The sequence below is a fragment of the Phoenix dactylifera genome, chromosome 12 (genome assembly GCF_051530095.1).
Source record: "Phoenix dactylifera cultivar Ajwa chromosome 12, Ajwa_hap1_PhDact_Kaust_v1.1, whole genome shotgun sequence".
NCBI classification, from domain to species: Eukaryota; Viridiplantae; Streptophyta; class Magnoliopsida; order Arecales; family Arecaceae; genus Phoenix; species Phoenix dactylifera.
In genome coordinates this window covers 29091270-29118846 of record NC_143201.1, presented here as the reverse complement: position 1 = coordinate 29118846, position 27577 = coordinate 29091270, and the positions used below count along the sequence as shown (strand labels likewise).

At 40.4% G+C, this 27577-nt stretch overlaps 1 protein-coding gene across 7 annotated transcripts; it reads right to left on the bottom strand.

Annotated features, from left to right (window-relative positions):
- Positions 1 to 631: 631 nt before the first annotated feature.
- LOC103709599 (uncharacterized) lies at positions 632 to 27577 on the bottom strand. Of its 7 annotated transcripts, none has more exons than XR_005513476.3 (14): positions 27196 to 27577; positions 24142 to 24316; positions 20474 to 20557; positions 18980 to 19221; positions 18615 to 18858; positions 18385 to 18464; positions 14652 to 14736; positions 13183 to 13314; positions 12977 to 13090; positions 12498 to 12542; positions 5053 to 5137; positions 1922 to 1972; positions 1654 to 1824; positions 632 to 1294 (listed from the first exon to the last, which is right to left on the bottom strand). XR_005513476.3 is itself a non-coding variant. In XM_039130433.3 (13 exons), exons 1-13 carry the CDS (start codon positions 27381 to 27383, stop codon positions 1736 to 1738), a joined length of 1629 nt encoding a protein of 542 aa, XP_038986361.3. In that variant the 5' UTR covers positions 27384 to 27577; the 3' UTR covers positions 1552 to 1735. The 7 variants fall into 7 exon arrangements, 4 of the variants coding, with proteins under 4 accessions (XP_038986361.3, XP_038986362.1, XP_088564135.2 ...); XR_005513474.3 differs by having other exon boundaries at positions 1250 to 1294; positions 1907 to 1972; XR_005513473.3 differs by having other exon boundaries at positions 1250 to 1288; positions 1907 to 1972.

The window sequence follows — 27577 nt, the reverse complement described above, 5'->3', positions numbered from 1 at the left end:
GTAGCATATTTCCGGGCTATTTTGGATTATGTTCAATACTCGAAGAAATATCATACATTCTCTGAATGCATGTATCAATCACGCCACAGCAACCACTAAGGCATCAGAACATCTCACTTCGCAAATTCAATATACGAACATTAGAACTCATGCACCAAGTTCCTTAGCTTTGTATGCGGATGTGTCCACCCTTCAAAATAAATTAAAACATCAATTCTGGCGGTCAGATAATTTAATTTGATTGAGATTAAGCATACCATTCCGTGCTATATAATAATAAAGTATTAAACATCAAAATACACCGTATCGAGCAAAACCGGATGGTACAAAACGTATTGTACCATACTAGTTTGATACCTATATCTAGTACAAAAATTTCATAACATACTATACTGACACTATATTAGTATGGTACCAGTACGAAGTCCGGTATCGAAACAGCGAATATTGATCGACACATTCACAGTTGGAAAATTGTCAAACTCCAACCTATAAACTAGGCATAAATCTATCCGCATGCTTGTAATCCCACCATTCAACTCACTATCAGTCAGCGGTCAAAAGAGCAGACATCTATATTCGAACCACATTTGAGATTGGTGACGTGCCCAGAGAAAATGTCCAGCCTGTACAAAACTCTAATTGCAAATGCATCACCACTTTGCTTGTCCCAAATGCATGATTTCAGGTTGAACTGAATCCATATAATAAGAGACTCCTTAAAAAAGTCCCTTTCACCATCTAACAACCTTTAAGCATCGAACAAAGTAACTGCTAATCAAAATAATCTAAACTCTAGATGCTTGGAGGCAAAGGGGCATTAAATAGGAACATTCAAGCCCCTATTCTACCCTTACAGTGTCCAAAACTATGTTTACCTCCCAAGTGCCCCTCCTCCTGATTTTCTCAAAATAAACTTCGACGACAGTGTAACCAAAGACAAAAGCTACAAAGGTGTAGCATTCATCATTAGAAATCACGACACCGGACTAGTAGCAGCAAAAAATCGACGAATCTTCGATACATCTGTGGTGTGTACCGAACTTAGAACTGCTTGGAGGGGTATCTCCTATGAGAAGCAGGTACTAGAAGTGGATCACCTCCTCGAGGAGAATTCGGCCACGGTGATTGAGTAAATCCAAAGTCGCAGATGCGCTGCTGGAGACTGGTAGTTGCTCCACGGCATTCGCAGATTACTGAAAAAGTGCGGCTTCCACCAGGCCACGCACGTTTACAGAAAGACAAACAGTGCCGCAAACTGAATTGCCTCATTTTCTGATTTTGTTGGCTGCATCTACACCCATCATGTGTGAGCCGCCGTTGTATCAAAAAAAAAAAAAAGGTATTAAATAAAACTACTGCAGTCTCCCAAATACTCATCAAAGAGCATGGACATGATAGCAGCATGCTTGGAGTACTTACTGTCCCCGAAGCTGAACCAGGCCAGAAATTGCCACAACAAAAGGCATTGCCAACCTGGGCAGCCAGGACACAGAAATCGCATTCTGCTATCAAAACATATTCGAAAGAGCACAGTTCAATACACCGGGCTTTTCTAAACATCCTTAATATAGTACTGTACAACTAAAGGCCCATTCGATTCTACAAAATGCTTGCGAGACAAGCTTATCAGGACAACTGAATAGGGCAGACCTGACTAAAAACAAGCAGGTCACTTCCACAGCCACATCACGGAGGGCACATGAATAAACTATTAATCAGTGCAGATAGCAAGTTATGGGGACATTGCATCGCCTGATGAGACCATGGGTACGTCAGTATCCCCTCCAGTTGATTTCCTAGCAGAGTCCATGGCTGAATTGGCTGGCAATAGAAAGAAAAGGAAGGGTGTAAAACAGGACATGAGACTTTTTGAAAGAATCGTGAAAGATGTAATCGCAATAACTGCGAGGCACTTCACCAAATATGGAATCGATTGCGGGCCGCTTTGGTGACGTACTTCTTTTCATATCTGCAGGATTAATTTGCAATAGAATGAGTTCAAAGATTCTTTTATAATTTAGTGAAAAGGAAACGTGCAAACTCGCAAAACTCTTATTTGCATATGTAAAAGACAACATATGATCAGAGCCCAACAAAATGATTGTTTTTTTTCTATCATTACTCTAAGACATGTAATTTAAACAAAAAGAATACCTTTGCGATCAGCCATAATACATCACATAGTTATTATGATAAGAGTGACCGCCTGAGCTTAAGATAGTGTGCTCTCATATTTGTTCATTTATATCATCCAGTGTTGCTAAAAGCAGTCGCCTAGGTACAAAATGGAGCCGGGCTGCCTAGGCCAAGCCCACCTAAAGATTTATGAGGCGGCTACCACCAACCTGCCAGCTGCTCGTAGGTTGGTCAATGGCCATAGATGGTGATGGATCACCGCAATGATAGCAATCACTTACCATTGGTGCCAAGAACATATATATATATATATATATATATATATATATATATATGTGTATGTATTACTTTTTTCTTCCTCCCCAGTTTCATTCTTCGTTCTTCTTTGGACGATCTTCAACATCGTCCTCTTATTCTTCTCCTTCCTACTCAGATTTTTCTTCCTCCTTTTCTAATATTGCTTCTTCATTTGGTCATGATTTTCCTTTTTTCAATGTTTTTGTCCTTCCCTTCCTTGCTAGCCTCTATCCCGCTCATGGTCTGCCGTACCGGAAGAAAACCGATACGAAACTCAACTCTGAGTCCGTATAAGTCCTATACCATCTTGTACCGCCTCGTACCAAGATATACCGATCTGTATCGAGGCATACCAAGATTCGTACCGACCTATACCAACATATTGACCTATATCGAGGCGTACCAAGTTAAAAATTGAGAAAAATAATTAGAGAGCTATTTCGGTACCGAATGCATACCATACCGAACCGATAAGGTACCGATGCATACTCGATACCGAGAACCTGCTGACCTTGAACCTGCTTGTCTCCACCCTCTTTTTCTTCTTGATGGGTGTTTGTTATGGCTCTGCAGTCTGTCGGCTGCTGCTTCCCTACCATTCTCTTCTTCCTCCTACTTCTTGCTTGGTGTTGGCTGCCTAGCTATAGCCCTATCGCTTGCTGGTTTGTGCGATGGCAGCAATTCTATTAGTGCTCTCCTTTTAAATTTGTTCTTGGGACTTCTTAAGTGTGGAAAAAGGTTGTATAATATCATATATTGTGAAAAAAGAATGCATATATGACATGCATATACTAATTTATGTATATCATTAAAGGCATTCATACTTAAAACTTTGGGCACTTCCCTCCCTAGGCACCTAGGCGCTCGCCTAGCCCATAAAGGGTGTCCACAGCCTGGATTCACCTACACAATTTAACAGCCTTGATACCCTAATGCATACCTTGACAAATATATGATATTCTCATATGGTAAGTAAGACACATGCTTCAATGCAAAGATATAAAACTAGAGACAAGAAACTTGATGACCATCAATTTAACAGCCAAGAAAGTCGTTATCAACACCGGTCATAAATTAAGATTTTTTTTAAGCATGCTGTACACAAACAGCTTAATTTTGTCCAAAACCAGAAATTCTGGAGAAAAGGCAGGTCACTTTCAGAGTCTCGGAACTAAAAATCTTTCAATTCCTTATTTTGGCAAGGAACCCCAAATATGCTAGTAGAATCGCCGAATATGATGCAACACAAATACACAACCACAAGAACGGTTGTTTCCAATACAAGAAGACAGCCAACAGAATTAGAAAGCACTAACATTTTTGTACATAAGATCTCTTTTCTAATTAGAGAAATTTCATGAAATAAGGAAAGACATGAAGCCCCTCTTGAACACAGCCACTAAAACTAACCTTGTTCTACCAATCAAGATCCTAGTGAGAAAACCACCTAGATAAATAGAGACACAAATTGAACTAACAATCTCACTGTTATTAAGCTTGCAATAATACACATATGAGTATTCTTTAATGCTTAAAAAGAGCTCTACATTAAGGCATTCTTATCTACAGGTTGAACGTTCTTTAGCAAGTGGATTCTATTGAAAAAATATCTACTTGTAGCTACTGCTTCTTTGTTTGCAGAAAGCAATTACTGTTCAAGTCTATCATATACGATATGAATCCTCCAATTTGAAGGCCGCTTAAAACATAGTGGCATCATTCCCCAACATATATTTCCACTGGCATAATTCTCATGCGAGGACCGAAAATACTGAGATCGATGGCCACATTATCCATAAGAAGGTTGAAAATAAAGAAGAAATTGGAGCATATCTTCGACCAAGAGATGAAATCAATTCATATGTCTATCAAACTTTTGCTTAGGCAGGAATTAGTAATTCTTCTTCTAAGCTCGGGATTGTTTTTAAGCTTGGGAATTACCATACCTACACTCCAACTGAAGAGGTGTTGAGATGTAATCTATTTTCCACATGAACCATTAGTCATGCTCCCATGTTACTAGCGTGACTCTCACATATATATCATGGGTTTTTATCATGTGTTCTGAATTCTATTGAACTGGCCCACTGATGTAAGGAGTATTCTACCAACTGAATCCTCACCAGAGGCAATTTGCTCAATCACCAACCCTAGTAAGAGATGACATACATTCTTATTATAAAAAAAAAAGGGGCACACAACCTGAGTCAAAAAACTTCCCCTTTTCTACTCTCCATCTCTTCTTTCTATCTCTCCTCTTTAATATAAAGTTCCTCATATTATAAGCTTGACATCTATTCACTTCTCTTTTCCACCTTCCAGTCCTTTTAAATAAGATCAATATCTCAGATCTCTGCACAACTGCATGTGCAGGTGAGCAATAATTTTAGCCTTTCAGGCTGTTTGATGTTGATTTATGATCCATACTCAATGACTTTCGCTCGCTTAATATGATATGGTGATAAACATGCCAAAATGTAGGTATCAGCAGAAACTAATTGCATGTATATTATTAAAGGGGTTGGAACCACAAAGCAACACAAATACAAGATCCTCAAGAGAATAGGAGTTTCTAAAAATCTAAAAACTTAAAATGTAAAGAAGAAATGCCCATACCAAAAGAATGATGAAAGCCTTTGACAGCCTCAAAGTTCTTGTAAGTATATCCGACAAAGCTCAAGTCCTTAGAATTTAGCAACATCTGTTCATAAAATGTTTCACAGCAATGATCAGCTACCTTGAAATGCTCAACAAAAAAATTTCAGGCCATCAGAGATGAAAGTACAAGGTTATTCAAATGTGTAAGTAGAACAATGAACAACATAACACATATAGATAAATGATATTCCCAGAACTCTAAAAACAAACACTAAAAAAAGACAATAGTTAAAAACTGTAACATATTTTTACAGCTGTCACATGCAAAAAACAAGAGAAATGGGATCCCCATCACGGACTTGGTTGTGTAGTCGAAGCAATGTGATCCTAAATCATAAATCTCAAATTCAAGCAGAATGTTAATAGAACACTAATATTGTTCCTATCTATGTCAAATGAAGAATGAGGCATGTAACACCTTGACAGAAGTTCCACAAGCAACGCTTGCATTTGAGAGCCTATTAATGTAGCTTCTTAATCCACCAACTGCAGCACATGGTGCCATATTGTATTCTCCTCACCAGATCCATCAATGCATGAAATTTTATAATAACAAAAAAACCAAGAATACTAAGCATAATTTTGTCAAGCAACAATACCAGTGCTTTAAATATACTACAAGACTTGCATCAAGAAAATAACTAAAACCTTAGACTTTTCTTTAGAAAATAAAATATTGTTAAATCTATATGCAAGTTAGCCAATAAAAACTTTTAATTTAAAACATGCAATGGTACCACCATCTAATCATTTCAAACACCAGAAAACTACTTTTGTAAATTAAGCTGAACAAACTCGATAAGTATAATTTCAGCTGAAAATGAGTCATTTCTGGACGAAAAGCTCATAGACATGGGATTCTTCAAACTTGCTTGTAACCTGCGGAGCAGTTTTAAAATTTTCTTTTAGAAAAAATGTGCAGGCTCTTAGAAAGAAGCATACCCTTTGATTGAGTTTGTTGGCTTTAAACCTGACTCCTATGAATTAAATTTTGTCTGTTCAACTCAACTTGTTTGGAAATAGTAGCAATAGTTTTTCTAGCGGAAAGATAAATTGGCTCAAACTAATGGAACTCGGATAACTGTATCCGGGACCATTTTAACCGCAACCACCTAGCCTTTTCCCAACTATTTGGCATTGGCTTTATGGATCCTCATTCAAGACCATTTTCTCTTCGTAAATATATTTGATATAGTAAGGTAGATTCTGCCGATGGGTTTCATGCATATCACAATGCATTAGTGCTAGATGGGTTGACAATAGGTCAAAAAATGATGCAAGTATCAGTAGTAATAATTCTTGATCAAAAAGATACAAAACAACACCACAATGTCAGGGCAGATATAATATTCTAAAGGTTTTTAATGTCAAAATACTAACAGTCCTATGCATTGAACACCTTCAAGTCTGATTTACCAAATCATACTGTTGGTGGAAAAATGGACCACCCCACAAATGTAATTATAGCACCCAAATCCATCAGCAAGCTCGAGCTCATCCTAAGTGATGGAGCTCTTCCGCTCTCGAGCTCATCCTAAGTGATCGGGCTCTTCCGCTCTCGAGCTCATCCTAAGTGATCGAGCTCTTCCGCTCTCGAGCTCATAGACCAGAGAGCCGAGACCAGATAGCCGAGACCAGAAGGCCGAGACCAGAGAGCCGAGACCAGAAGGCCGAGACCAGAAGGCCGAGCACAGCAGGCCGAGCCCATGCCTTAGCCAAATATCCAATTTCCACCTAACCCTCTAAGGGACCTGACAACTCCACTATAACCTGCCACTATCTCCAAGCCATCAAGGCATAAGATCTTCGCAGGTATTCGGCACGACCTGCCATTAATGCACGAGACTCTCTCCAGTCTCCGATGCACTCAGTCATTTAATGAACACGGCCCAAGACGATCTCCGGATCACTGAACCATCAGAACGTATGGCTCTCCCTGACCGCCGGTTCATTCGGTAATAAATGCACTTACCATCCACGGACCCCAGGCCCACCACAGCCGGCAGTTCAACCACTCCAACAGGTCCGATCGACCGTGACAACTCCCTGATTCCGGTCTGATCCGGTCCCGTTCTCCATTACGCCATTAATGGGCCAAATCGTGCCCAATTATTACAAAACAGGACAAACCTCCTGTCACCTCCCAGGTAACAAAAATCCTCCTATAAAAGGAAACCTGGGGGGAAAAGGGAGGGGGGACCAAAAACAAGAGGAAGGACCGGAAGCCCGAGAGAACCCTCCTAGACCGGGTAGAAAGAAGTGAACAACACACACAATTGAGGAAATATATCCTCTTCATCTTCTCCACATACTCTCTCCCTTGCTCTCTCCACATATCTGCCCCCTCTGACTTAAGCATCGGAGGGCCGGCGCCGGAGAGCCCGGCCACCGGCTTTTTGCAGGACTTACGCCCCCCAGGAGGACGCCACCCGCCGGCACGCCATTGACCACCGCTCCTACGGCGGACTTGCACCCCTCCAGGAGGACGCCAGTAGCCGGCGCACAGCCGTCCACCGTCCCTGCGGCGGAAGCCCCTCCTTCCCCGGCTTCGCGGCGGCCCCCGGGTCCAATTTCCAGCAACAGTGGAGGACGCAGCCGGCCGGCGCTCCGCCGTCCGCCCCCTGCAGCAGCGGAGCTCCTCCTTCCCCGGAGGACGCCAGTAGCCGGAGCACAGCCGTCCACCGTCCCTGCGGCGGAAGCCCCTCCTTCCCCGGCTTCGCGGCGGCCCCCGGGTCCATATCTGCTACAGGACAGGACTGGACGCACCACCCCTCTTCGGACGCTCCCACGCCCCACGGTGGAGGACGCAGCCGGCCGGCGCACCGCCGTCCGCCCCCTGTAGCAGCGGAGCTCCTCCTTCCCCGGCTTCGCGGCGGCCCCCGGGTCCAATTTCCAGCAACAGTTGGCGCTAGAGGAAGGGCCCGAGTTCGCTGCCATGAAGCTAAGAAGCAAAGGGGCTTCCAATGCCTCTCGACGTCCTCCACCCAGTCCTGAGCATTCCGTCCGGAACTCACCACCTCCGGCTGAGTCAGTTCATCAAGTTCGGCCGGAGCAGTTTGATGCCCTGGTGCAACAAGTGCAAGCCTTGGCTACCGCTGTCCAAAGCTTGCAACCCAGGGGCATCCCAACGGCACCGCCTCCTCCGGCTCCAGTTCAACCGGAGCCCCCTACAAGCGGGTTTCCCCTTCGAGTATCATGCTCCAAGTCCCAAACGCTCAGTCCAAAATTCACCATCAAGATCTCCGGTAGATCAAGTTCCACAAGTCCAACTCGAGCACTTCGATGCGCTTGTGCAGCAAGTCCAAGCGCTAGCTATTTGCAGCCCAAAGCCTGCAACAAGTGGAGGCCCCTCCTGTGCCGCCTCCACGGAATCATGTGAAGCAGAGGAAGAAACTTTCTCCTGACTCCCGAGCCATCTCGAATCAGGTATGGCTCCCGCTGCAACGACGTATGTGGAGGCAACCAGTGAGAAGTAGTAGTCCAAGTCTCACGTCAACGAGTTGGGGGGAAAGAGAAATAAAAGCTGAGGTCTGGAGAAGGAAAGTTATGGAGCTTTAAAATGGGATTGTAAGCCTCTGTGACAAAGGGTACAGCCCCATTAAATCCCATTATCCTTCCAAGTCTTCTGTCTTCCGGCAGCAAGCAAGAAACCAGCATGTACTCCCTCCTTACGGGCGTAAGTCCTTGGGACGGCGCCCGCGACATTGCTCCCCTTTCAGAGCGTCGCCATCATTGAAGCCCCCGCCGAGCTCATGCAGACCGAGCTCAGAAACCCGAGCGCAAAACACCTAAAAAATCAAGCCAAAGAAGGCCGGTGCCGAACCAAGTCCTGAGGGACTTCGAAGCTCGAGAGCTATCAAGATATCTCCAAAAGGTACAGGACGCCACTTTGGCTTCAAATAAATTCAATATTTTATCTATTTTCAGGTTAGCCAACGAGCTCGGCTCGTTCTCCTACCCTGACCACGGTCAGGATGCCCTGCCACAGCGGGATGCCCCGATTCGTCGGGATGGCCCGAGACGTCGGGATGCCCCGGCTATAGGGATGCCCGAGACGTCGGGAGATGAGTTAGCGGTCCTCCTACCCTGACCACGGTCAGGATGCCCCGAGACGTCGGGATGCCTCGATCCGTCGGGATGCCCCGAGACGTCGGGATGCCCCGGCTATAGGAATGCCCGAGACGTCGGGAGATGAGTTAGCGGTCCTCTCTGACCGGACGAGCTCGGCTCGTGCTCCATCGGCTATGAGTTAGCGGTCCTCTCTGACCGGACGAGCTCGGCTCGTGCTCCATCGGCTTCCACCGTCGAGCTCGGCTCGTGCTCCCCGACTATGAGTTAGCGGTCCTCTCTGACCGGACGAGCTCGGCTCGTGCTCCATCGGCTATGAGTTAGCGGTCCTCTCTGACCGGACGAGCTCGGCTCGTGCTCCATCGGCTTCCACCGTCGAGCTCGGCTCGTGCTCCCCGAATATGAGTTAGCGGTCCTCTCTGACCGGACGAGCTCGGCTCGTGCTCCATCGGCTATGAGTTAGCGGTCCTCTCTGACCGGACGAGCTCGGCTCGTGCTCCATCGGCTATGAGTTAGCGGTCCTCTCTGACCGGACGAGCTCGGCTCGTGCTCCTACCCTGACTACAGTCAGGATGCCCCGAGACGTCGGGATGCCCCGGCTATAGGGATGCTCGAGACATCGAGATGAGTTAGCGGTCCTCTCTGACCGGACGAGCTCGGCTCGTGCTCCATCGTCTTCAGCCAACGAGCTCAGCCCGCTCTTCTATTTTTGGATCTCTGCCGACGTCCCCAAAGAACGGAGTCCGAGCAGAGAAGCGTCTTCAGTCGCCTCGGCGCAAGGACGCACACGGTACAAGGTACCCATTCATTTAATGTCTTTACATTATTTTATTCTTGGACTTTTCTCTGCCGACGTCCCCAAAGAACGGAGTCCGAGCAGAGAAGCGTCTTCAGTCGCCTCGGCGCAAGGACGCACACGGTACAAGGTACCCATTCATTTAATGTCTTTACATTCTCATTTATCTTTACTTGGATTCTTCTCTGCCGACGTCCCCAAAGAACGGACTCCGAGCAGAAAAAGCGTCTTCAGTCGCCTTGGTGTAAGAACGCTCACAGCACCAGGACGATCGATGACTGAACTACTTCCTTCGCCCGAGCCAAAAAGCAGCTCGGACTCGGAAGTCGGGGGGTAGTGTTGGTGGAAAAATGGACCACCCCACAAATGTAATTATAGCACCCAAATCCATCAGCAAGCTCGAGCTCATCCTAAGTGATGGAGCTCTTCCGCTCTCGAGCTCATCCTAAGTGATCGAGCTCTTCCGCTCTCGAGCTCATCCTAAGTGATCGGGCTCTTCCGCTCTCGAGCTCATCCTAAGTGATCGGGCTCTTCCGCTCTCGAGCTCATCCTAAGTGATCGGGCTCTTCCGCTCTCGAGCTCATCCTAAGTGATCGGGCTCTTCCGCTCTCGAGCTCATAGACCAGAGAGCCGAGACCAGAGAGCCGAGACCAGAAGGCCGAGACCAGAGAGCCGAGACCAGAAGGCCGAGACCAGAAGGCCGAGCACAGCAGGCCGAGCCCATGCCTTAGCCAAATATCCAATTTCCACCTAACCCTCTAAGGGACCTGACAACTCCACTATAACCTGCCACTATCTCCAAGCCATCAAGGCATAAGATCTTCGCAGGTATTCGGCACGACCTGCCATTAATGCACGAGACTCTCTCAAGTCTCCGATGCACTCAGTCATTTAATGAACACGGCCCAAGACGATCTCCGAATCACTGAACCATCAGAACGTATGGCTCTCCCTGACCGCCGGTTCATTCGGTAATAAATGCACTTACCATCCACGGACCCCAGGCCCACCACAGCCGGCGGTTCAACCACTCCAACAGGTCCGATCGACCGTGACAACTCCCTGATTCCGGTCTGATCCGGTCCCGTTCTCCATTACGCCATTAATGGGCCAAATCGTGCCCAATTATTACAAAACAGGACAAACCTCCTGTCACCTCCCAGGTAACAAAAATCCTCCTATAAAAGGAAACCTGGGGGGAAAAGGGAGGGGGGACCAAAAACAAGAGGAAGGACCGGAAGCCCGAGAGAACCCTCCTAGACCGGGTAGAAAGAAGTGAACAACACACACAATTGAGGAAATATATCCTCTTCATCTTCTCCACATACTCTCTCCCTTGCTCTCTCCACATATCTGCCCCCTCTGACTTAAGCATCGGAGGGCCGGCGCCGGAGAGCCCGGCCACCGGCTTTTTGCAGGACTTACGCCCCCCAGGAGGACGCCACCCGCCGGCACGCCATTGACCACCGCTCCTACGGCGGACTTGCACCCCTCCAGGAGGACACCAGTAGCCGGCGCACAGCCGTCCACCGTCCCTGCGGCGGAAGCCCCTCCTTCCCCGGCTTCGCGGCGGCCCCCGGGTCCAATTTCCAGCAACAGTGGAGGACGCAGCCGGCCGGCGCACCGCCGTCCGCCCCCTGCAGCAGCGGAGCTCCTCCTTCCCCGGAGGACGCCAGTAGCCGGCGCACAGCCGTCCACCGTCCCTGCGGCGGAAGCCCCTCCTTCCCCGGCTTCGCGGCGGCCCCCGGGTCCATATCTGCTACAGGACAGGACTGGACGCACCACCCCTCTTCGGACGCTCCCACGCCCCACGGTGGAGGACGCAGCCGGCCGGCGCACCGCCGTCCGCCCCCTGTAGCAGCGGAGCTCCTCCTTCCCCGGCTTCGCGGCGGCCCCCGGGTCCAATTTCCAGCAACACATACCATTAGACATCAACCATAACTAATATAACTTGCTCATCTAGTAATTAAATATAATCTGAAAACAGCACAAAGAAATTAGTTCATGGGATTTGTAAACCACTATTACAAGCTATGATGGATAATTTTTCACTAGACACAAACATTTGAACCATTTTTTAAAGTTATTCAAGGGGTAAGGTAAGCTCTCAGCATGAGCATAAAGAGGCTGACCTTTGTCGTGTTCAGAATAACAGAATCATTAAGATCAAACTTTCATAATTTATAGTCAAGGTCGAAGCTTTGCATACATTGTGACCAACCAGCCACCCAAATCTTTTCACAACCATTGACAAAGTGGTTAAAATAAATTAAACAAAATGGCATACTTAAAATCACCAGAATTCATGGTCCTTCCCATCATCCTGCTCCTTTGTTAATCCTAAGTGCCAAGTTCCGAAATTAAGAATGCGGATTTTCATGAAGCTTTACAAAAAGGCAATAAGTAAACCAAATATCCAATAAGCATTGGCCCATCTAAGATCTCAGATAAGTGACTGGCATTACAAAAAGTTAAATTTCTAAGCTTTTTACCAAGGAAAAGTACTCATTCTCAAATTTAATTTAAAAGAGTTGTCTACCTTTCTTGATCCAGAACCAGTTCTTGCTGGAGTAGGTGGCTCTAACTGTTTACAGAGGAAGAAGAAAACTGAGTGAGAAGATAAATTTCATGAAGTCACTAACACTACAACTTCCAACAAGTTGAATTAAAAAATAAAATTTAGAGGGAAAAACTGATGACTCTATTGTTACCCAGTGTTGAATTATTCAAAAAATTATAATTTATAAGTGACCAATTTTAAAGATAATTTCCATAAGATGTCGGATCAGAGGTAAAAGAATCACGTTAAGATATAAAAAATGCCTCACATCATATAATGCATTATGGACAGAAAACTAACGCAAAGCATATAAAGGAAAGTAGATGCCATAAGTATCAAACTAAGGCAATTTATGATTGAAGACATCAGCAAAAAGAAATTGCATAGGAATTGGACCAAACAAACACCTAGTAACAAAAAATTAGCTAAGCATAAAATAAGAACCCTCAGCACCATACTTCATCAAACTTCAGGAAGTTCTGGGTATCCAGTTCTCCATTTATTTCAGGTTTAAATGCTGCCTCCATTTCGTAAAGTTTATCCCATATGATATCTTTGAACCAAGGATGGGCCTGAGAGAAGATAAATACAGTTTATTTTAGATAAAATCAGCTATCAGACAACAATGGAAAGTTTTAAGACAGCTATCTATTCAGCACAATACCTTTATGTGGTCTGCACCTCCACTGCCAAGTCTGTGTTCAACATCACATAGCAATCTGCAAATAAGATCCTTTGCCTCAGGTGACAACCTTGCCTCTTCAGGAAATTTCAAATTATGTCTCCAATGCACAATCTATTGTCATTGTTACAGAATGTGAGATGGGATAATAGGAGGTCTCCTTTCTGTTTAAAACATACAATACCCTACCATATCTAAGAGGCATTATCTTCAAATAGACAACCTTAACATGCTATCAAATTCTAGATGAGAACCAGAACCCACTTCATTACTTAATAATGTTACAGCATAAATTTAAATATTACAGCATAAATGACCAACCATCAGAAAGATTTAATTAAAATCATCAGATTAAAAGTCCCTGTGTATTGGTACATAAAGGAATACAAATTTCCAGAACACTCTCGTGGTAGCTTGAACATACCCAACTCTAGGATAAGACCCAACTGCAATGTGCAAACTATACAAGAGATGCAAAATAAGGAAGACCGTGGATCAGAACTCATGTTTATTGTCTACTATCACCAATAAAAAAGCCCTCGACGTTGTTGCAAACTTCACTCTAGTCAAGAACAAGCTATCGGTCATTCTCATGAAACTATTAGCATTTAGTGTCTCTCTTCTTGTCCAGCTATCAACCCATGATGAAAATGTTGGGGGGAAAAAAACATATGTTTTGCATTAATTGGTGGGGCATTTACAATTCCTTGAAGCACAGGCCTCTATGAAATATGATTAAAATGGACTCAGCATATCATTTAAAATAGACTTTCAAAAGAGATGACTATTTTTAGCATTTGATACTTCATTGTAATAAATGAAGCTGCAGAGGAATTGGCTGTTCTTTTCTCTCTCTTTTTTGGCAAAATCTTCAAACATTATATGCAAAAAAATGGTACCAACCTCATGTTTTTGCAGCAGATCATCAACGAACTGTTATTGAAATAATAACATTGACCATTGAGGTATTTTCTCTGGTATGAATTATGTAACATATGGTTATAAACGAATATACTACAAAGAGTGACACATTGCAATGATATAGGATTAAATGATAGAGAATAAACTGTGATTGCACAGGCATGTTGGAAGATGATTCAAGAAAACCTTTTAAATAGTGTAACAGTTTCTGTATCTTAGGGAACATAGAATGGGGCATAACCAAAACAAATCTGGATGGAACCTGCAAGAAAAGGTTGGAATTGTATTGATAAAAGATGGTCCCTAGAGGATCATAAAGTCAAAGCCAAATAATCTGGATACAGTTGATATTTACAAGCGCCCTCAAAGATTTCAAGTTTTCTGATAGTCTAATCATGATATAGACACACATGAGATAAAGACAATGGCTTTAGAGCAATATTTCCCACCCAAAAACCTAAAAGCTTCCATCAAGAATGAAGGATTATGGATACATCGACGTGTAACACTGAGAAGTTCGGTAGAATAACCTTTCGACAAGTGGTAATTGGGTCATCGGAGTAGAATGGTGGATAGCCAACAAGCATCTCATACATTATAGCACCCAATGACCACCTACAATAAACCAACATAAGAATGCATGAGAAATAAACAATTATGTCACAAATTTGTGCATTACATCTTTGCAAAACTTACTACCAAGGTGTAAACATTGGAAGTTGCAGACAAAATAGTAGTTTGCAGAAAATGAAAAAAAAAAAACTACAGCTATAAAATACAAGAAGAATTTAAAAAAAAAATCTAGAAATTAAGTTGAAGATACTCTAAACCGCTCAAATGCGGATCAGGTTTCTTCAACAAAGTCTCGTATGCGCTATAGTGCTATAGCATATCAATTAAGGAATTACACTGTTTTATTTGATATATATGGTGCATGTACTGTTGAGCATGCACGAATAGGTTCAAAAGAAATCTAATGAATAGGTGCAATATTGATTTAAATTTTTCGTATTTAGTGTGCCTACAGATTTGATATTTGACAGACACAAAGAGAGCACTATTTGGTAAGTTGGTGAGATTGGATCAAGGACCTTGGAATTCAAGGGTCAAGTACACTATTTGGTAAGTTGATGAGTTTGGACCAAGGACCTTGGGATTTAAAGGCCACGTACAAACAATGCAGAGGGTGTGATCTTTTGGAAACAAACAGGTAAACATATCTTGCATGGGCATTTATAGTTGTTACCTATATTGAGTGTTTTAGATTAATATCGAGCTTGAAACTTCAAAGTGGGGAAATTTAGAAACTGTTCCATATGTAGCCCCTAGTGGGGAAATTTAGAAATTGTTGTTGCAAGGAAGCATAGAGCTAGCGCAAAGGCTTCATGGTTAAGTGTGAAGGTAGCAATGCCTGGTATCCACTAGATGTTAAATGCTTCCATATTAGGAATGCTGAGCAAGGGAGAAGCCATCACACGACTTGATAGGTTTAATGTTGATATGGAAGGTTCAGACACCAAAGTTCAGAGATGGGAAGGAATCCATAGAGGTAGTAAAGCTATTGAAATAAGAATTTCTGGAGAACAAAATATCTTATAAATACAATACTCATTTGAACTGACATATAAGGAAAGATATTTAGGCCTCATTTGGCATTGCTTTTGGAGAGCCAAAAAATGCTTCTTGGAGGGTCAGAAGCTCTTGTAAGTGACTTTGAGGTGTTTCCTAAAGATTTTGAAATAGCTTTCTAGCTCCTCCAAAGGCTGAAAAAGACCTACTAAGGAAAAACTCCAATCTAGAGCTTTTAGGCAAAAGCTCTACTTAAGATACATAGGCAAGCTGTTTGGGGGGCAAAATCTCAACCGAAAGACCTAGGTTTGAGTCTTGGCCAAAGATTTTTCAAAAAAATAATTTAAAATACTTTTTTATTGCCATAATCATATGTATTGGTGTTTTGATTGCCATAATAATGGAATTCAAGATCTTGAGTTTAACCTTAAGATGATGAAGAGGTACTTCCTCCCGAATTGTTTAGAGATTGATCAACCACAGAACAAAAGAAGCATGGAATAAAGCCAAATTTTAAATAACTGTGAGATTGATGTTTTGTGAGATTGTATTGCAACTCTTCTTATAAATTGTTGACTTGTTTATTTAGGATATTATACTTGTAACAAGAATATTGAGAAATGTTGGTGAACAGTTACGTTGTTATTATGATTGTGGATATATGAACAATTTTATTGCCATTTTAATCTAGGTGAACAAAATCAAAAATTAATATTGCTGTTAGAATCAAGAACTACCCAGTTTGCTATTGTGATATTCTTTGTTACTTGATAATCATACAAAAAATAACTACATTATTTATTATATTATTTATACTAAATATAAAAATATATAAATTAACAATACTTTGAATAATGATTTTGACAGTACAATATAATACAACATAATGATATTTCATAATAGTAATATAATAGTTTTATATTAAAATAATATTATTATTATTATATTATAACATAGTATTGTGTTATTGTAAAAATATTATTATATTTTATGATAAATAATAATTTATTATTTATTATATTATTTAGATTAAAATATCAAAATAAATAATTTATAATTTAAGAGTTCTGATAGTATAAATAGTTAAACAATTGAAATCATTATGCAATGTTCTTTATTGCCATTGCTTGATGCTTAAAGTACTTTCACAGTTTCTGTACTAAAGAGAGATTAAAGTTTCATAGCACTTCAGAAATATAGTTACCAAACAGCAAACAACTTTTTAATAAAAGCTCTACTAGTGAAAGCGCTATTGCTAAAAGCTCTGCTACTTAAGCAATGTCGAATGGCCCTAGAGACTATCTAGTTAGTGGAATCTTCTAGAGTGAAAGATGATTCTATTAATTTACCTAGCCTACACTGTCTTCCTAAGAGCTATTGGGCAACCAATCTTAGGGCTGCATGTGTTATTGCGCTTTTGCCAAAAGACACTTTACCCCATCTACATCAGGCCTATGCCTCTTTAACTGACAATTTCAAATAGCATTTCAAGTTGTCATACTAGATGTTGTATGAGGAGATATCTGGAAATAAAGTAATAGAAGCATCTTCATAGAGCTCTCCAGATTGGAAGATGTTAGGGCTTCATTACAGGCATCAGCAAGGTTTTACTTCCATTGCCGGGGCGGTGCGAGGGGAGTGTGGGTTTCCATTCTTCTATGTTTAAATTATTGTTCCTCTTCCATACCTTTACATTCTCTTTACAAGATTATCCTCATTAAATCTCATTAAAAAAAAAGAAAAATAAAAAAACTACACTAGACATAAAGTTACTCCCCTAAAGACTTGAGAACAGCTCCAGTTGTTTTCTATGCAAGGTGTAATGTTAATTTTATGGGCGAATTTCTAGAAAACATAACAGGGAGTATCCAATTCCAGTTTGCTAGGTGCATTACAGGCTTTAGGCAGATGCTCAGAAAAACTGCCTAGAATATCTAGGAGATAAAAATAACTTTGAAGTACAAGGCAAGAATTTCAATAGACATCCCAAATTTATAACCTGGTCAATTATCATAGAGAAGATGCGCCTACTGCACTCACCTATTTATAAGCTTGGCTAAGTCTGGGTTTCTTTGCATTATTCAAACATAAAGCAATAAGTCTTTATCGCACATATTTATTACATGAATAAAAGAAAGGAAGAACTGTAGAAGATCATTGCATAGGAAACAAATTTCTTCTTTCTACTATAATAGCATTTGATTCATTCACAAGGAAATGAGATAATCACCAAGCCATTGTGTATACTGTAGAAGCCTAAAGGCATAATTATCGAAAGTTTCGATATCATTTGCTCTTAGCTACTAGAAAAGCAAAATTATTTTTAAGCATTTTCACCTCAAAAGCATAAATCAGCATTTAAGAACTTTACTATCTGAGACAAGAGCCAAGCAAAGACTCCCCATAAGCTTCAAAAGTTAAACCAGTATTGGCCATTGAGCATCTATGATGCAGTCTTTAATGGATGGCTTTGATTCCATATGTTTCAAGATTTTGCTTTTTAGAAGTTTTACATAATCTGCTAGGTATACTCCCACTTTTGGTTGATATTATTGTTTTCTCCAAAAGAGCAAGAGGGATTCAAAACAAAAGAGGTGTAGCTACTCATGAAGGGGATTGGTTAGAGGCAACTGTTAGACCAAGGTGAAATCATTCATGAGAGTTTGCATTATAATGTAGAGAGGAATTACATACCAATCACATTCCATTCCATATCCCTTTTTCAGTAATACTTCTGGAGCAATATAGTCTGGTGTTCCCACTGTGGAAAACGCCTGAAAGTACAATTCAACAACCTCTAGCCTTATATTTATACCTCGGAGCAAAAAAAACATAGTGCAATGGATAACATGAAAGCAGAAGATGAAGAAAAATGTGTTGTGTAATAACTAATTCAGGAGGTAAAAGTTATGGACATAATATACCAGTTTCCTCCTGTTCATCTGCCAATGCTGAAGTTGTTCATGGGGGCTATTCCACCTTCTACCTGTATTTGTATCTGAGAAGCTTCCATCAATGTCCATTGACTCATTAAGATTTTCATCACTCATTGGTTCATCCTCATTCAAAGTCAAAAGTTTTGAGCAGTCAATTGGCTTGCACAAGCCAAAGTCTGACAGCTTCATGTGACCATTTTTGTCCAAGAGAAGATTGTCAGGCTTAATATCTCTGCATATAGAGAAGGCTACATGAAGATTGGATTGATAACAAAAAAACACTTGAAATATTTAAACCATAGACCTACAAAATAATACAGTTTACTAAGGTAATATAGTCAGATATTGCTGACCTGTGAATATAATGATGTTTATGAATTGATTCTATGGCCAATACACTCTCGGCGATGTAAAATCTAGCCACATTTTCAGTTAAGGTATCTTCTCTGATTAGCAGGGTCATCATATCCCCTCCCGGAAGATATTCCATAATTAGGTATAGGTATTCAGCATCTTGAAATGAATAGTAGAGCTTCACGATGCAATGGCTCGCAACCTCAGCAAGCAGGTTCCTTTCAGCTCTAACATGCTCCACCTAAGAGACAAATATGCAAAAATGTGACTACAATAACATGTTCAAGAAGATTGATGAATTTTAGTGGGGAAAAAAGTCAATGCAGAGCATGAACTGTATCGACTAGAGTTTTATGTAGCAAGCAAATTACTACAAGAAGCCCCAAATATCATAGAGAAACTTGCGATATTGCCACATTAAATGGAATAGTATGAGAACTTTATTATCCTTAATGTAGCCAATTAATTCTTATCCATGAATTTATTTATACAAAGATGTAGTGTTGGAACTTCTGCCCAATCAATACTTAGAATATAAGCAAATATGTTAACCTTAGAACAATTTGGGGCCTGTTTGGACTGCAAACCAATGTATCCATATGATATAACCCGTGCAGCTAACCCGTGCAGCTTTGTAGGCTGTGAAGTTCAAAAGTTCGAGATATTGTTAGAGAGCCTAGATCCCACGATACCATGAATTTTTTGAACGCTAGAAGTCACCCTTTTAGACAGATTGTATTATCCCAAAACAAAATCAGAATTGGAGGAATAAAAGGCTTGTCCTGATTCCTCCCATTCTTCTCTTCATTTCAATCTCCACTTAAGAAGTCCCGACCGCATGGGACATATCTTATGGCTAGAGTAATCAGCTGAACCAAGTAACATAAGTTAGCCATAAGTGATCACAAAGTGCAAAAGGAACAATTAAAAAACCTGTAAGACAATTTAAGAACAGGTTATAAGGAAACATCATTGTTCCATTATGTATGATCAGAAAGAATAATGACAAAAATTTTAATAGAATGTACCTTAAATATATAGTACCATTTCAAATCTCAAAGATAAGAACATGGACAAAGATCCACCTTTCTCTAATCTGTTTGTTTCCTGTTATGCTCGTACTCCTTAATCCTTCAAATTTACCAGCGTGCTATAACTATTTTCTGTTAAACGCTATATCCATATCATAATAGTCTCTTAACACCAATTACTTGCCACCAAGTCAGGGTTCCATCAACCTCATGTATTTCCAATCCAAATAACTCTTACCTGGATTACCTTATAAGTTTCATTTACAATACAGCCAAAAAAGCTAAGAAATGGTTAATTAGTAAGTACATTAAGTCATTAACAGTGCATCAGAAGTTAGTAGGCTTTCTCAAAATAATATGTGAATTAATATTTCACAAATATGAAAGGTCAATAAGCAGGCGAGAAGATGAAAGGTCTATCTACAAAACTTCACTGACAAAATTTATAAGGGCAAATCTTACCTGACCCCTGCTGACCATTTCAGACTTTTTCAGCTTTTTCATTGCATAAATATTGCCGGAGGACTTCTCCCGGCACAGTCTGACCTATATTATAGCATGAAAATTGGTAAGCACCCAAGAAAATGGCAAGTAGTCAATATTACAAACTTGCAACTTTGAATAAAAAGTTCTATGTACGACTACATTAAAGGATCTTGCAACGATGCTCAAACTTTACAAATCAAAGCTATAGCCCATTCTTATAATAAAATTTGACCAGAAACTCTAGTTCATTTCAGCAAATAACTATTCTTCTAATCAGTTATCATATTATTATAAAATTTCTGAAATGATACTGCAGCACATTCATAAGTATCCACAATCACAGATACCACTTGTTCCAATAAATTCCACCAGTCATCTTTATCAACTAGTAACCTAAAGTTAACCCAAACAGACATCAGAGTGAAGCATGTATGGAATCAAAATCACCAGTCAACCCTCGTATCAGCATACAACTTAAAGTGTTACAGATTTTTTCTTTAAAAATATATTAGTTTCAGGGAACCTCTCATTTGATATTATGTTAAACACTAATAATTTCTAAAATATATCTACCATAATATAATCTGTATCGAAACAATATTTTCTGAGTGTAAAATATGCCTAACAATAGTATCTCACTGTTGTAAGTAATACGTCATATGCCATTATTGCCACCAATAGCTCATGATTCAAACAGCAAAATAATAATTCCAATGGGTTTTTTATGAGTCATAATAGTTTCAGGCCACGGACATCATATAGCCATAACAACATTATGGAAACCACGATTTTCAGTGAGACGATAGCTACAATAAGAGCCTTCCATGTGTTAGTGTTTCAATCCTGAAATCAATATAAGATTTTCCAGATGCATAAACATCAAGCTTTATGTATTGGAATCAGCTTTGTTGCTTCAACTGTGTCATCACTTTTGTTCTGAGCCCAATTACTTTCAATGTAAACCTATAATAACCCCCCTCTCCTCTTTTCTGAACCTTATTCTTAGATGATCATCCATGCCATCCTATTCAAAGAATATCCAGATCATCTCAAACAGTTTCACTCAATTGGATCTCCATTCACACAAGTTGTAAACTCCACACAACAAATTCATTCTTGTTCTGTCCCTACTGTTTCTATTTGGTTGATACCAGGATCCTCTACTAATTTTCAAAAGCTCTCAGATACCCACACTTAATCACTGGATACAAATACAAATGAATTTAACCTTTTTATATTTCATCTAAATACAATCCATTGATATAAAATTCTTATAAACATTGAGTTAATGATAAATCATATTCCTTTTTTTAAGTTTCTGCCTAAAGGTTAACTTTTAGCATAATATAAACTTGTTTTTTAATTATTTTTCTAACACAGTAATTAAAAGTTTCCATTTCAATACAAGTAAGGTTTTTCCATATCAATACTGCTAAGCGGCTATTTTTTAAGGGAAAGAAAATTGTGTTACAAAAACACAAAAGGCTGCTAAATATCAAGATGGGGTCCACGAAATGCATACATCAAATCAAACAATAACTCAGGAAAATTACAAGCAAAAATACATGGCACCACAAGATGAGCAATAACTCCCCCCAAGATACACCTGCACAAGACCTCATGTTCAAGACACCAGCAACATCTTCAAGAAACTTCAATTCTATCCATCTATATATTTCTTTCTTTAAATAAGTATTCTCCTTTCTTTGTCCCTAGATTGACAACCAAACAACAAGGGACAGAAAGCTTCCCCTTCTTTCCATTCTCTCCTCCTCCAAGCACCTAACTCCTCCAAAACAGCAGCTCCTAAGGATCAAATGTCCTCAGTCGAGAATTCTCAAAATCTCCCAAATTTCCAAGAAAGTCCCAACATATTACCTATAAAAAAAAGATATGAAGTTGACAGGAAATCTTTTTAAAAAATGCACAAAGAATGGAGGGCCTAACATTTTAAAATAGTCCTGAAACTACCATCTTAAAGGTTTATATGCAGGTGTTCAATTGTCTTTCTGTAATGCAAAATATTATGCAGAGTACATTTCAGCCTGCTCATGCCATCTCATGCCTGTTAGGATGTTTTTTGCCATAATATTTAGCAGATCATCTATATACGTAGACTATGTGCATGCCAATACACTGACTTCTCTGCAAATAAGATCCAAGTTGTAAAGCCTTGTTTAAATCTGCTTTAAGTTTTTCCCCCTTTCATCAGGAGAAGGGAGAGCATAAACCTGTATCATATCACTGTAGAATTTTGTCAAAGAAGAATTCTTCTATATTGAAGCTTTGGCATCCAAACCTTAGTTTAAATGTAAGGAATGCTACTATTTTAATCCTAATGAGAATGTCAATGTGCAGCCATCTACTAAACTTTCTAGCATCCAATCAAGTGTGCATGTCTTGTACTGCATTTCAGTCTGAAAATTCAGTACCACTGCACCACAGATCACATTTTTTTCTGGAGCAAGCATGCCATAACTGTTCTTTCTAGATCTACTCCTACCACACTATATCAACAATATGACCATCAACTACAATGATAAATGTAATTATCTGAATGAAAAGCTGACACAGCAAGCAGTTCAAGTAAAACAATGTACTTCCAACCTAATTACCAGTAATTATATGGTGGTATGCTTTTAATTATTATCCATTAGAGGTCTTGAGAAACCATCCTTTTTATAACATGCAGAGATTAACCAGAGATCATACTTATCGTCATACTATTCTATGTGCAATGATCTTTATCATCGGAAAGGAACTTATTTATTCTCACATTGAAAAAGATACTGAACGACCAGTACAGGAGAGTGGACAAAAAGTAATAAATGTGACAGACTAAAAAGGTAAAACGACTTTACTTCTCCCAAAGGTTGTACGATTTTAGAACAAGAAGATAAATAAAGCTCAAACACACCAAGTCAACCATAAAAACTGATACTATAGGAAGATATATTGAATATATGTCTCTTATGGTTGCCAAAATCACACAAGAAGGAAACTGCATGCTAACATGTGGAACTAACAGGCGCACCTTCAAGACTAATATGTATCGCAACCTTTCTATGAAAGAGATAAAGTATCTCCCGTAACAATGTTTTCAAAATGGGAAACCTGAGGTGATGTAAAGAAAGGAGATAGGAAATGCAAGGAAAAGGGATTGCCTGCTCATTGACTCATCTTCCAGTTCCCATCTAGCTAACCAAATGGATATGCTTAATATAACATTAGGTTTGACAAATTTAGTTTCAAAATTTAATCTACTTATTACAGCAGAGAGATAGGATAAAGCTCGTGTTATAGTTAATAACAATCTAGCAACTAAATGAAATTGGGCGGACTAATTCCTTATGCACGATATTTTTCTGCAGAATTATGTTATTACATCAACAGAAGCTCCTTAATGCAAGATCAGCACACAAAATTCCTATGATACTGAAATTTCAAAAGAATAGCTCAACAACACAGTAGCAGCAGCAGGTCAACAACACAGTAGCAATCAATGTTCTCCAGCTCTACCAGAAAAATACTACTAGCTGCAGCAAAAGTGCTACAACTTTTGATGTTCAAAATACCAAAAAGAGAAATTTTAATGAATCAAGGGCTGCCACTGCTATATATATATAAAGCATGATACTCCAGACCTCTCCAAAAGCTCCTCTCCCAATAATGGTGAGTAGCTCAAAATCATCCACACAGATTTTATGCCTTTTAAGTCGCATGAACTCCGTCTCCTTCCTCTCCAGATCTTTTAGTAAATTGATTTTCTCCTCCTTCGGAACTTGCGAAGAGGCTAATTGTTTCTCTAAAAACCAACGCCTGCAACAGAAATAGAAGTCGTCAACCACATAGCCTCAAGAGAAGGGGGGGAGCTAGGCAAGGATCATAGTTCAAAGAGCATATTTCCATTTGCTGGGGAACACATGCGTGCATTCATATATAGTATGAACAGGGATCTAAGTTTGCATGAGCATATCTCCAAATGGATAGGGAACAAAAACACATGCAAGCACGTGCTCACGCATGCACAGCATATATTTATATATAGATAAAGATGCCGACGGAGAAAGTGTTGGGCTGCAATACCATCAATACCATTTAAGCCCATATACTACTAATACAAGCTACATGGTGGACCAATTAATAGGGCATTTAGCAACACTTCTCAAACCATATAAGATTTAAAATATCAAAAAGTAAGAAATTAAAATATTCTGAAGATTTGGTCCCAAACTGGAAAAAAAGTTTCAGTAACAAGATTTCAGAGGTTTTTGGCATGGACTTCACACAATTTTTGGCATTTCATTGAAAAAACAGCACGAAGCAGAAAAAGATAAAGACAAGCACCGTCCATTCCTGTTTATATGCAAACATCAAAAAAGTATTTAGGAGAGTACACAATTAACCCACTTTTTTTGAATACTCGAATTTTTGCTATTTCTTCCTCTATTCCTAAGTGAAGACTAATTACCATTAAAATCTCCTCCCGACAAATAACAGGTTATTCCAGTTCTTTCCAAATGAACATTGATATGCCCTCCCAATAGTATAACCGTCATCTATGTCCATCCAAAAACAGACTAGTCAACATGCATCCCTAAGTCTTAATGTCTTGGGATATCTCACTCTTGGAGATCCACAGCAACCAAAGTTTAAGTATCCTCAGTAAAAATAGGAAGGTATTAAACTTTCACAGAATACTAAAAACAAAAAAAAAAAGAAAGAAAGCCATGAGATGACCTAGATAGAAAAAGATCCGTTCATATTTAAACTAGAATCCTGCATGTGCAACGTGCATGACATGGGGTTCTCGGCACAAGGCATGTTCTTTGTTTGAAAGAATCCAGACTTTTAAGATGAGGGCCACTCACTTAGTAAGCAAAGGCCTCTGGACAGCCACGTCACACCTACCCAAAAGTACCTTACTTCCTATAACTCATGTGGCAAAACCAAGAAAAAGAAAAGAAAAGGGAAAGGCTTCAGAGTCCAACATGCTGCATGCTGGACTCCAGGCCTTTCCCATTATATATAGAGATGTACTAGCCTTTTAAAAAAAATTATTTAATCTCTATTGATAGAACATATCTGGAAAGTAAGAACCCTCAATCCTGATTGCCTTTTCTTCACAAGTCAAGCTTACTGACATCACATTCCAAATTCATCTCTTGAGCACAGCATGTCTGTTTCAAAAGAGGTATTTGCAAAAAAAAATCTCCTAATCCATATCACTAGATCTCTCAATGGTTGACCATCTCGTCAATTACTCCTGTTGCTCCCTTCTCTCAAATAAGCATCTAGTGACAAGTAAATCGCTCTTTTGTGTCAAACCCTGCTTTGTTCTTTCTTTTCTAGATTTTGTAGCATCTTTCCGGAACTTTTCCAACTGTCTCAAGTCTCAACTCTCAAGTTATAAAATCTTTCTCCTCCACATAAATACTTGCAAGTGCACAACCATCCTGACACCAAGTAATGCCCATTATGTTAACATTATGCATCACTTAACATGACAGTTACTAGAATAAAATTAGGGGAAGGGCAAGGAATAACAGGGGGTAAACAAAGCTCCAATGAGTTTAAAGGCAACATCAGTGAAGACCAGTTTTTTTTTCCAATTGAATAGCACATTAGCCATAATCCAGCTGGTCTTAAAAACCCAGTAGAAACAATCTTGCCCTTTTTTGGAGGGAGATGATAAAATGGTACCTTTCAAGATGCAAGACACAGGCTACATGCAGAATCATATGATAGCGTAGCTTCGGTCATGTCATGAATCAAGGTGTGGGGCATAACTTCCGGTAGGCTACATGCAAGGATTAGGCATACTACAAAATGGGTTATCGGGAAATCGAGCTCAACTGGCCAAATCAACACATCAAAATCTCTAACACACAAGAAAAGCTAATCAATCAAATATTTAATCACCTAATTCCTTAGCTTTGTCAAAACCCTGACTTTCAGAACTGAGCACTGCGCCAAATGTCAAGGCGGCATTAAGAAACCCAGATAGAGTATCCTTCCAGCTCAGTAACCAAGACATCACACTATCAAAGAACAAAGAATGATTCTTGTCTCGTATCATCACAATGCATCAATGTAGGGAGCACAACTTCTGGCACTGTTGTTTCTTTCTGTCCTTGTGTATCACATATAAAGATTGAGTCTGCTACACGACAACGATCACACAATAAAGATCAACTGGCTACATCAACGTGTCCGGATCTCTAATGCGCAACTCCAAATCTCTAATGTGCGAGAGAAGTTAATCGGTCAAATATCTAATCTCCTATTTCTTTAGCTACATCAAACCCTAGCCTTCGATACTGAGTGCCACACCAAGCATCAGGGAAACATGATGGTCAATCATAAGCGACATCAAGATCTCCAAATTAAGGTCTTTCCAACCCCATAACCAAAACATGATACAATTAAAGTACGATCTCTGCAATAACTAAACACGCGGGCATATATTCAAGAAGGATCCATCAAGAACTGGATTTCCATTCGTTTTCAGTCAATCAAGAAACAGATAACGAGAAATAACATCACGGAACAGTGGTACAAGGAGTGAGGAGGATATATCAAAGGCAAAAGATGAAGAAAAAGATTAACAGAAACCAAGATCAGGAATAAAATATCATCAAGAAGAGATCTTGGCGTAGCGGAAAGAGGGATTCGGTCGGACGAAGCGTGGAGCTAACCTTTCTTTACGCTCCTGGATGTTCTTCATCTGGTTCCTGTAGTGGTTCTCGATGAACTGCTTCGCAGCAGCCACCCGCTTCATGGTGAGGCTGGAGCCCACTTCCTCCTCCGCCACCACCGGCGCCGCCACTTCCCCCTCCCCTCCGTTCTCCCTGTCCTCTTCCCCTTCTGCCATCTCCCTCTCCATCACCTCTCTCCCTCCCCCCCCCCTCTCTCGCCCCGCCGTCTCTCTCTTCTCCCCTGGGCTCTCTCTCTCTCCCTCCCCGGCCTTTTTATATATTTCTGGGTTATTTATTTATTTATTTATTTATTTATTACACTGTGCAGATGTTCACACGACGAGGTCAGATCATGGCTACGAGGTTATGAATGGAATACCCT

What these genes read in the sequence shown, in the direction of transcription:
- LOC103709599 (XM_088708009.2), bottom strand. Translation starts at nt 27,383, where the DNA reads ATGGAGAGGGAGATGGCAGAAGGGGAAGAGGACAGGGAGAACGGAGGG. An exon ending in CTGGTTCTGGATCAAGAAAG is followed by an intron (nt 5,138 to 12,497) that starts GTAGACAACTCT and finishes TTTTATGAACAG; the next exon opens with ATGTTGCTAAATTCTAAGGA. An exon ending in AGGCTTTCATCATTCTTTTG is followed by an intron (nt 1,973 to 5,052) that starts GTATGGGCATTT and finishes TTAATCCTGCAG; the next exon opens with ATATGAAAAGAAGTACGTCA.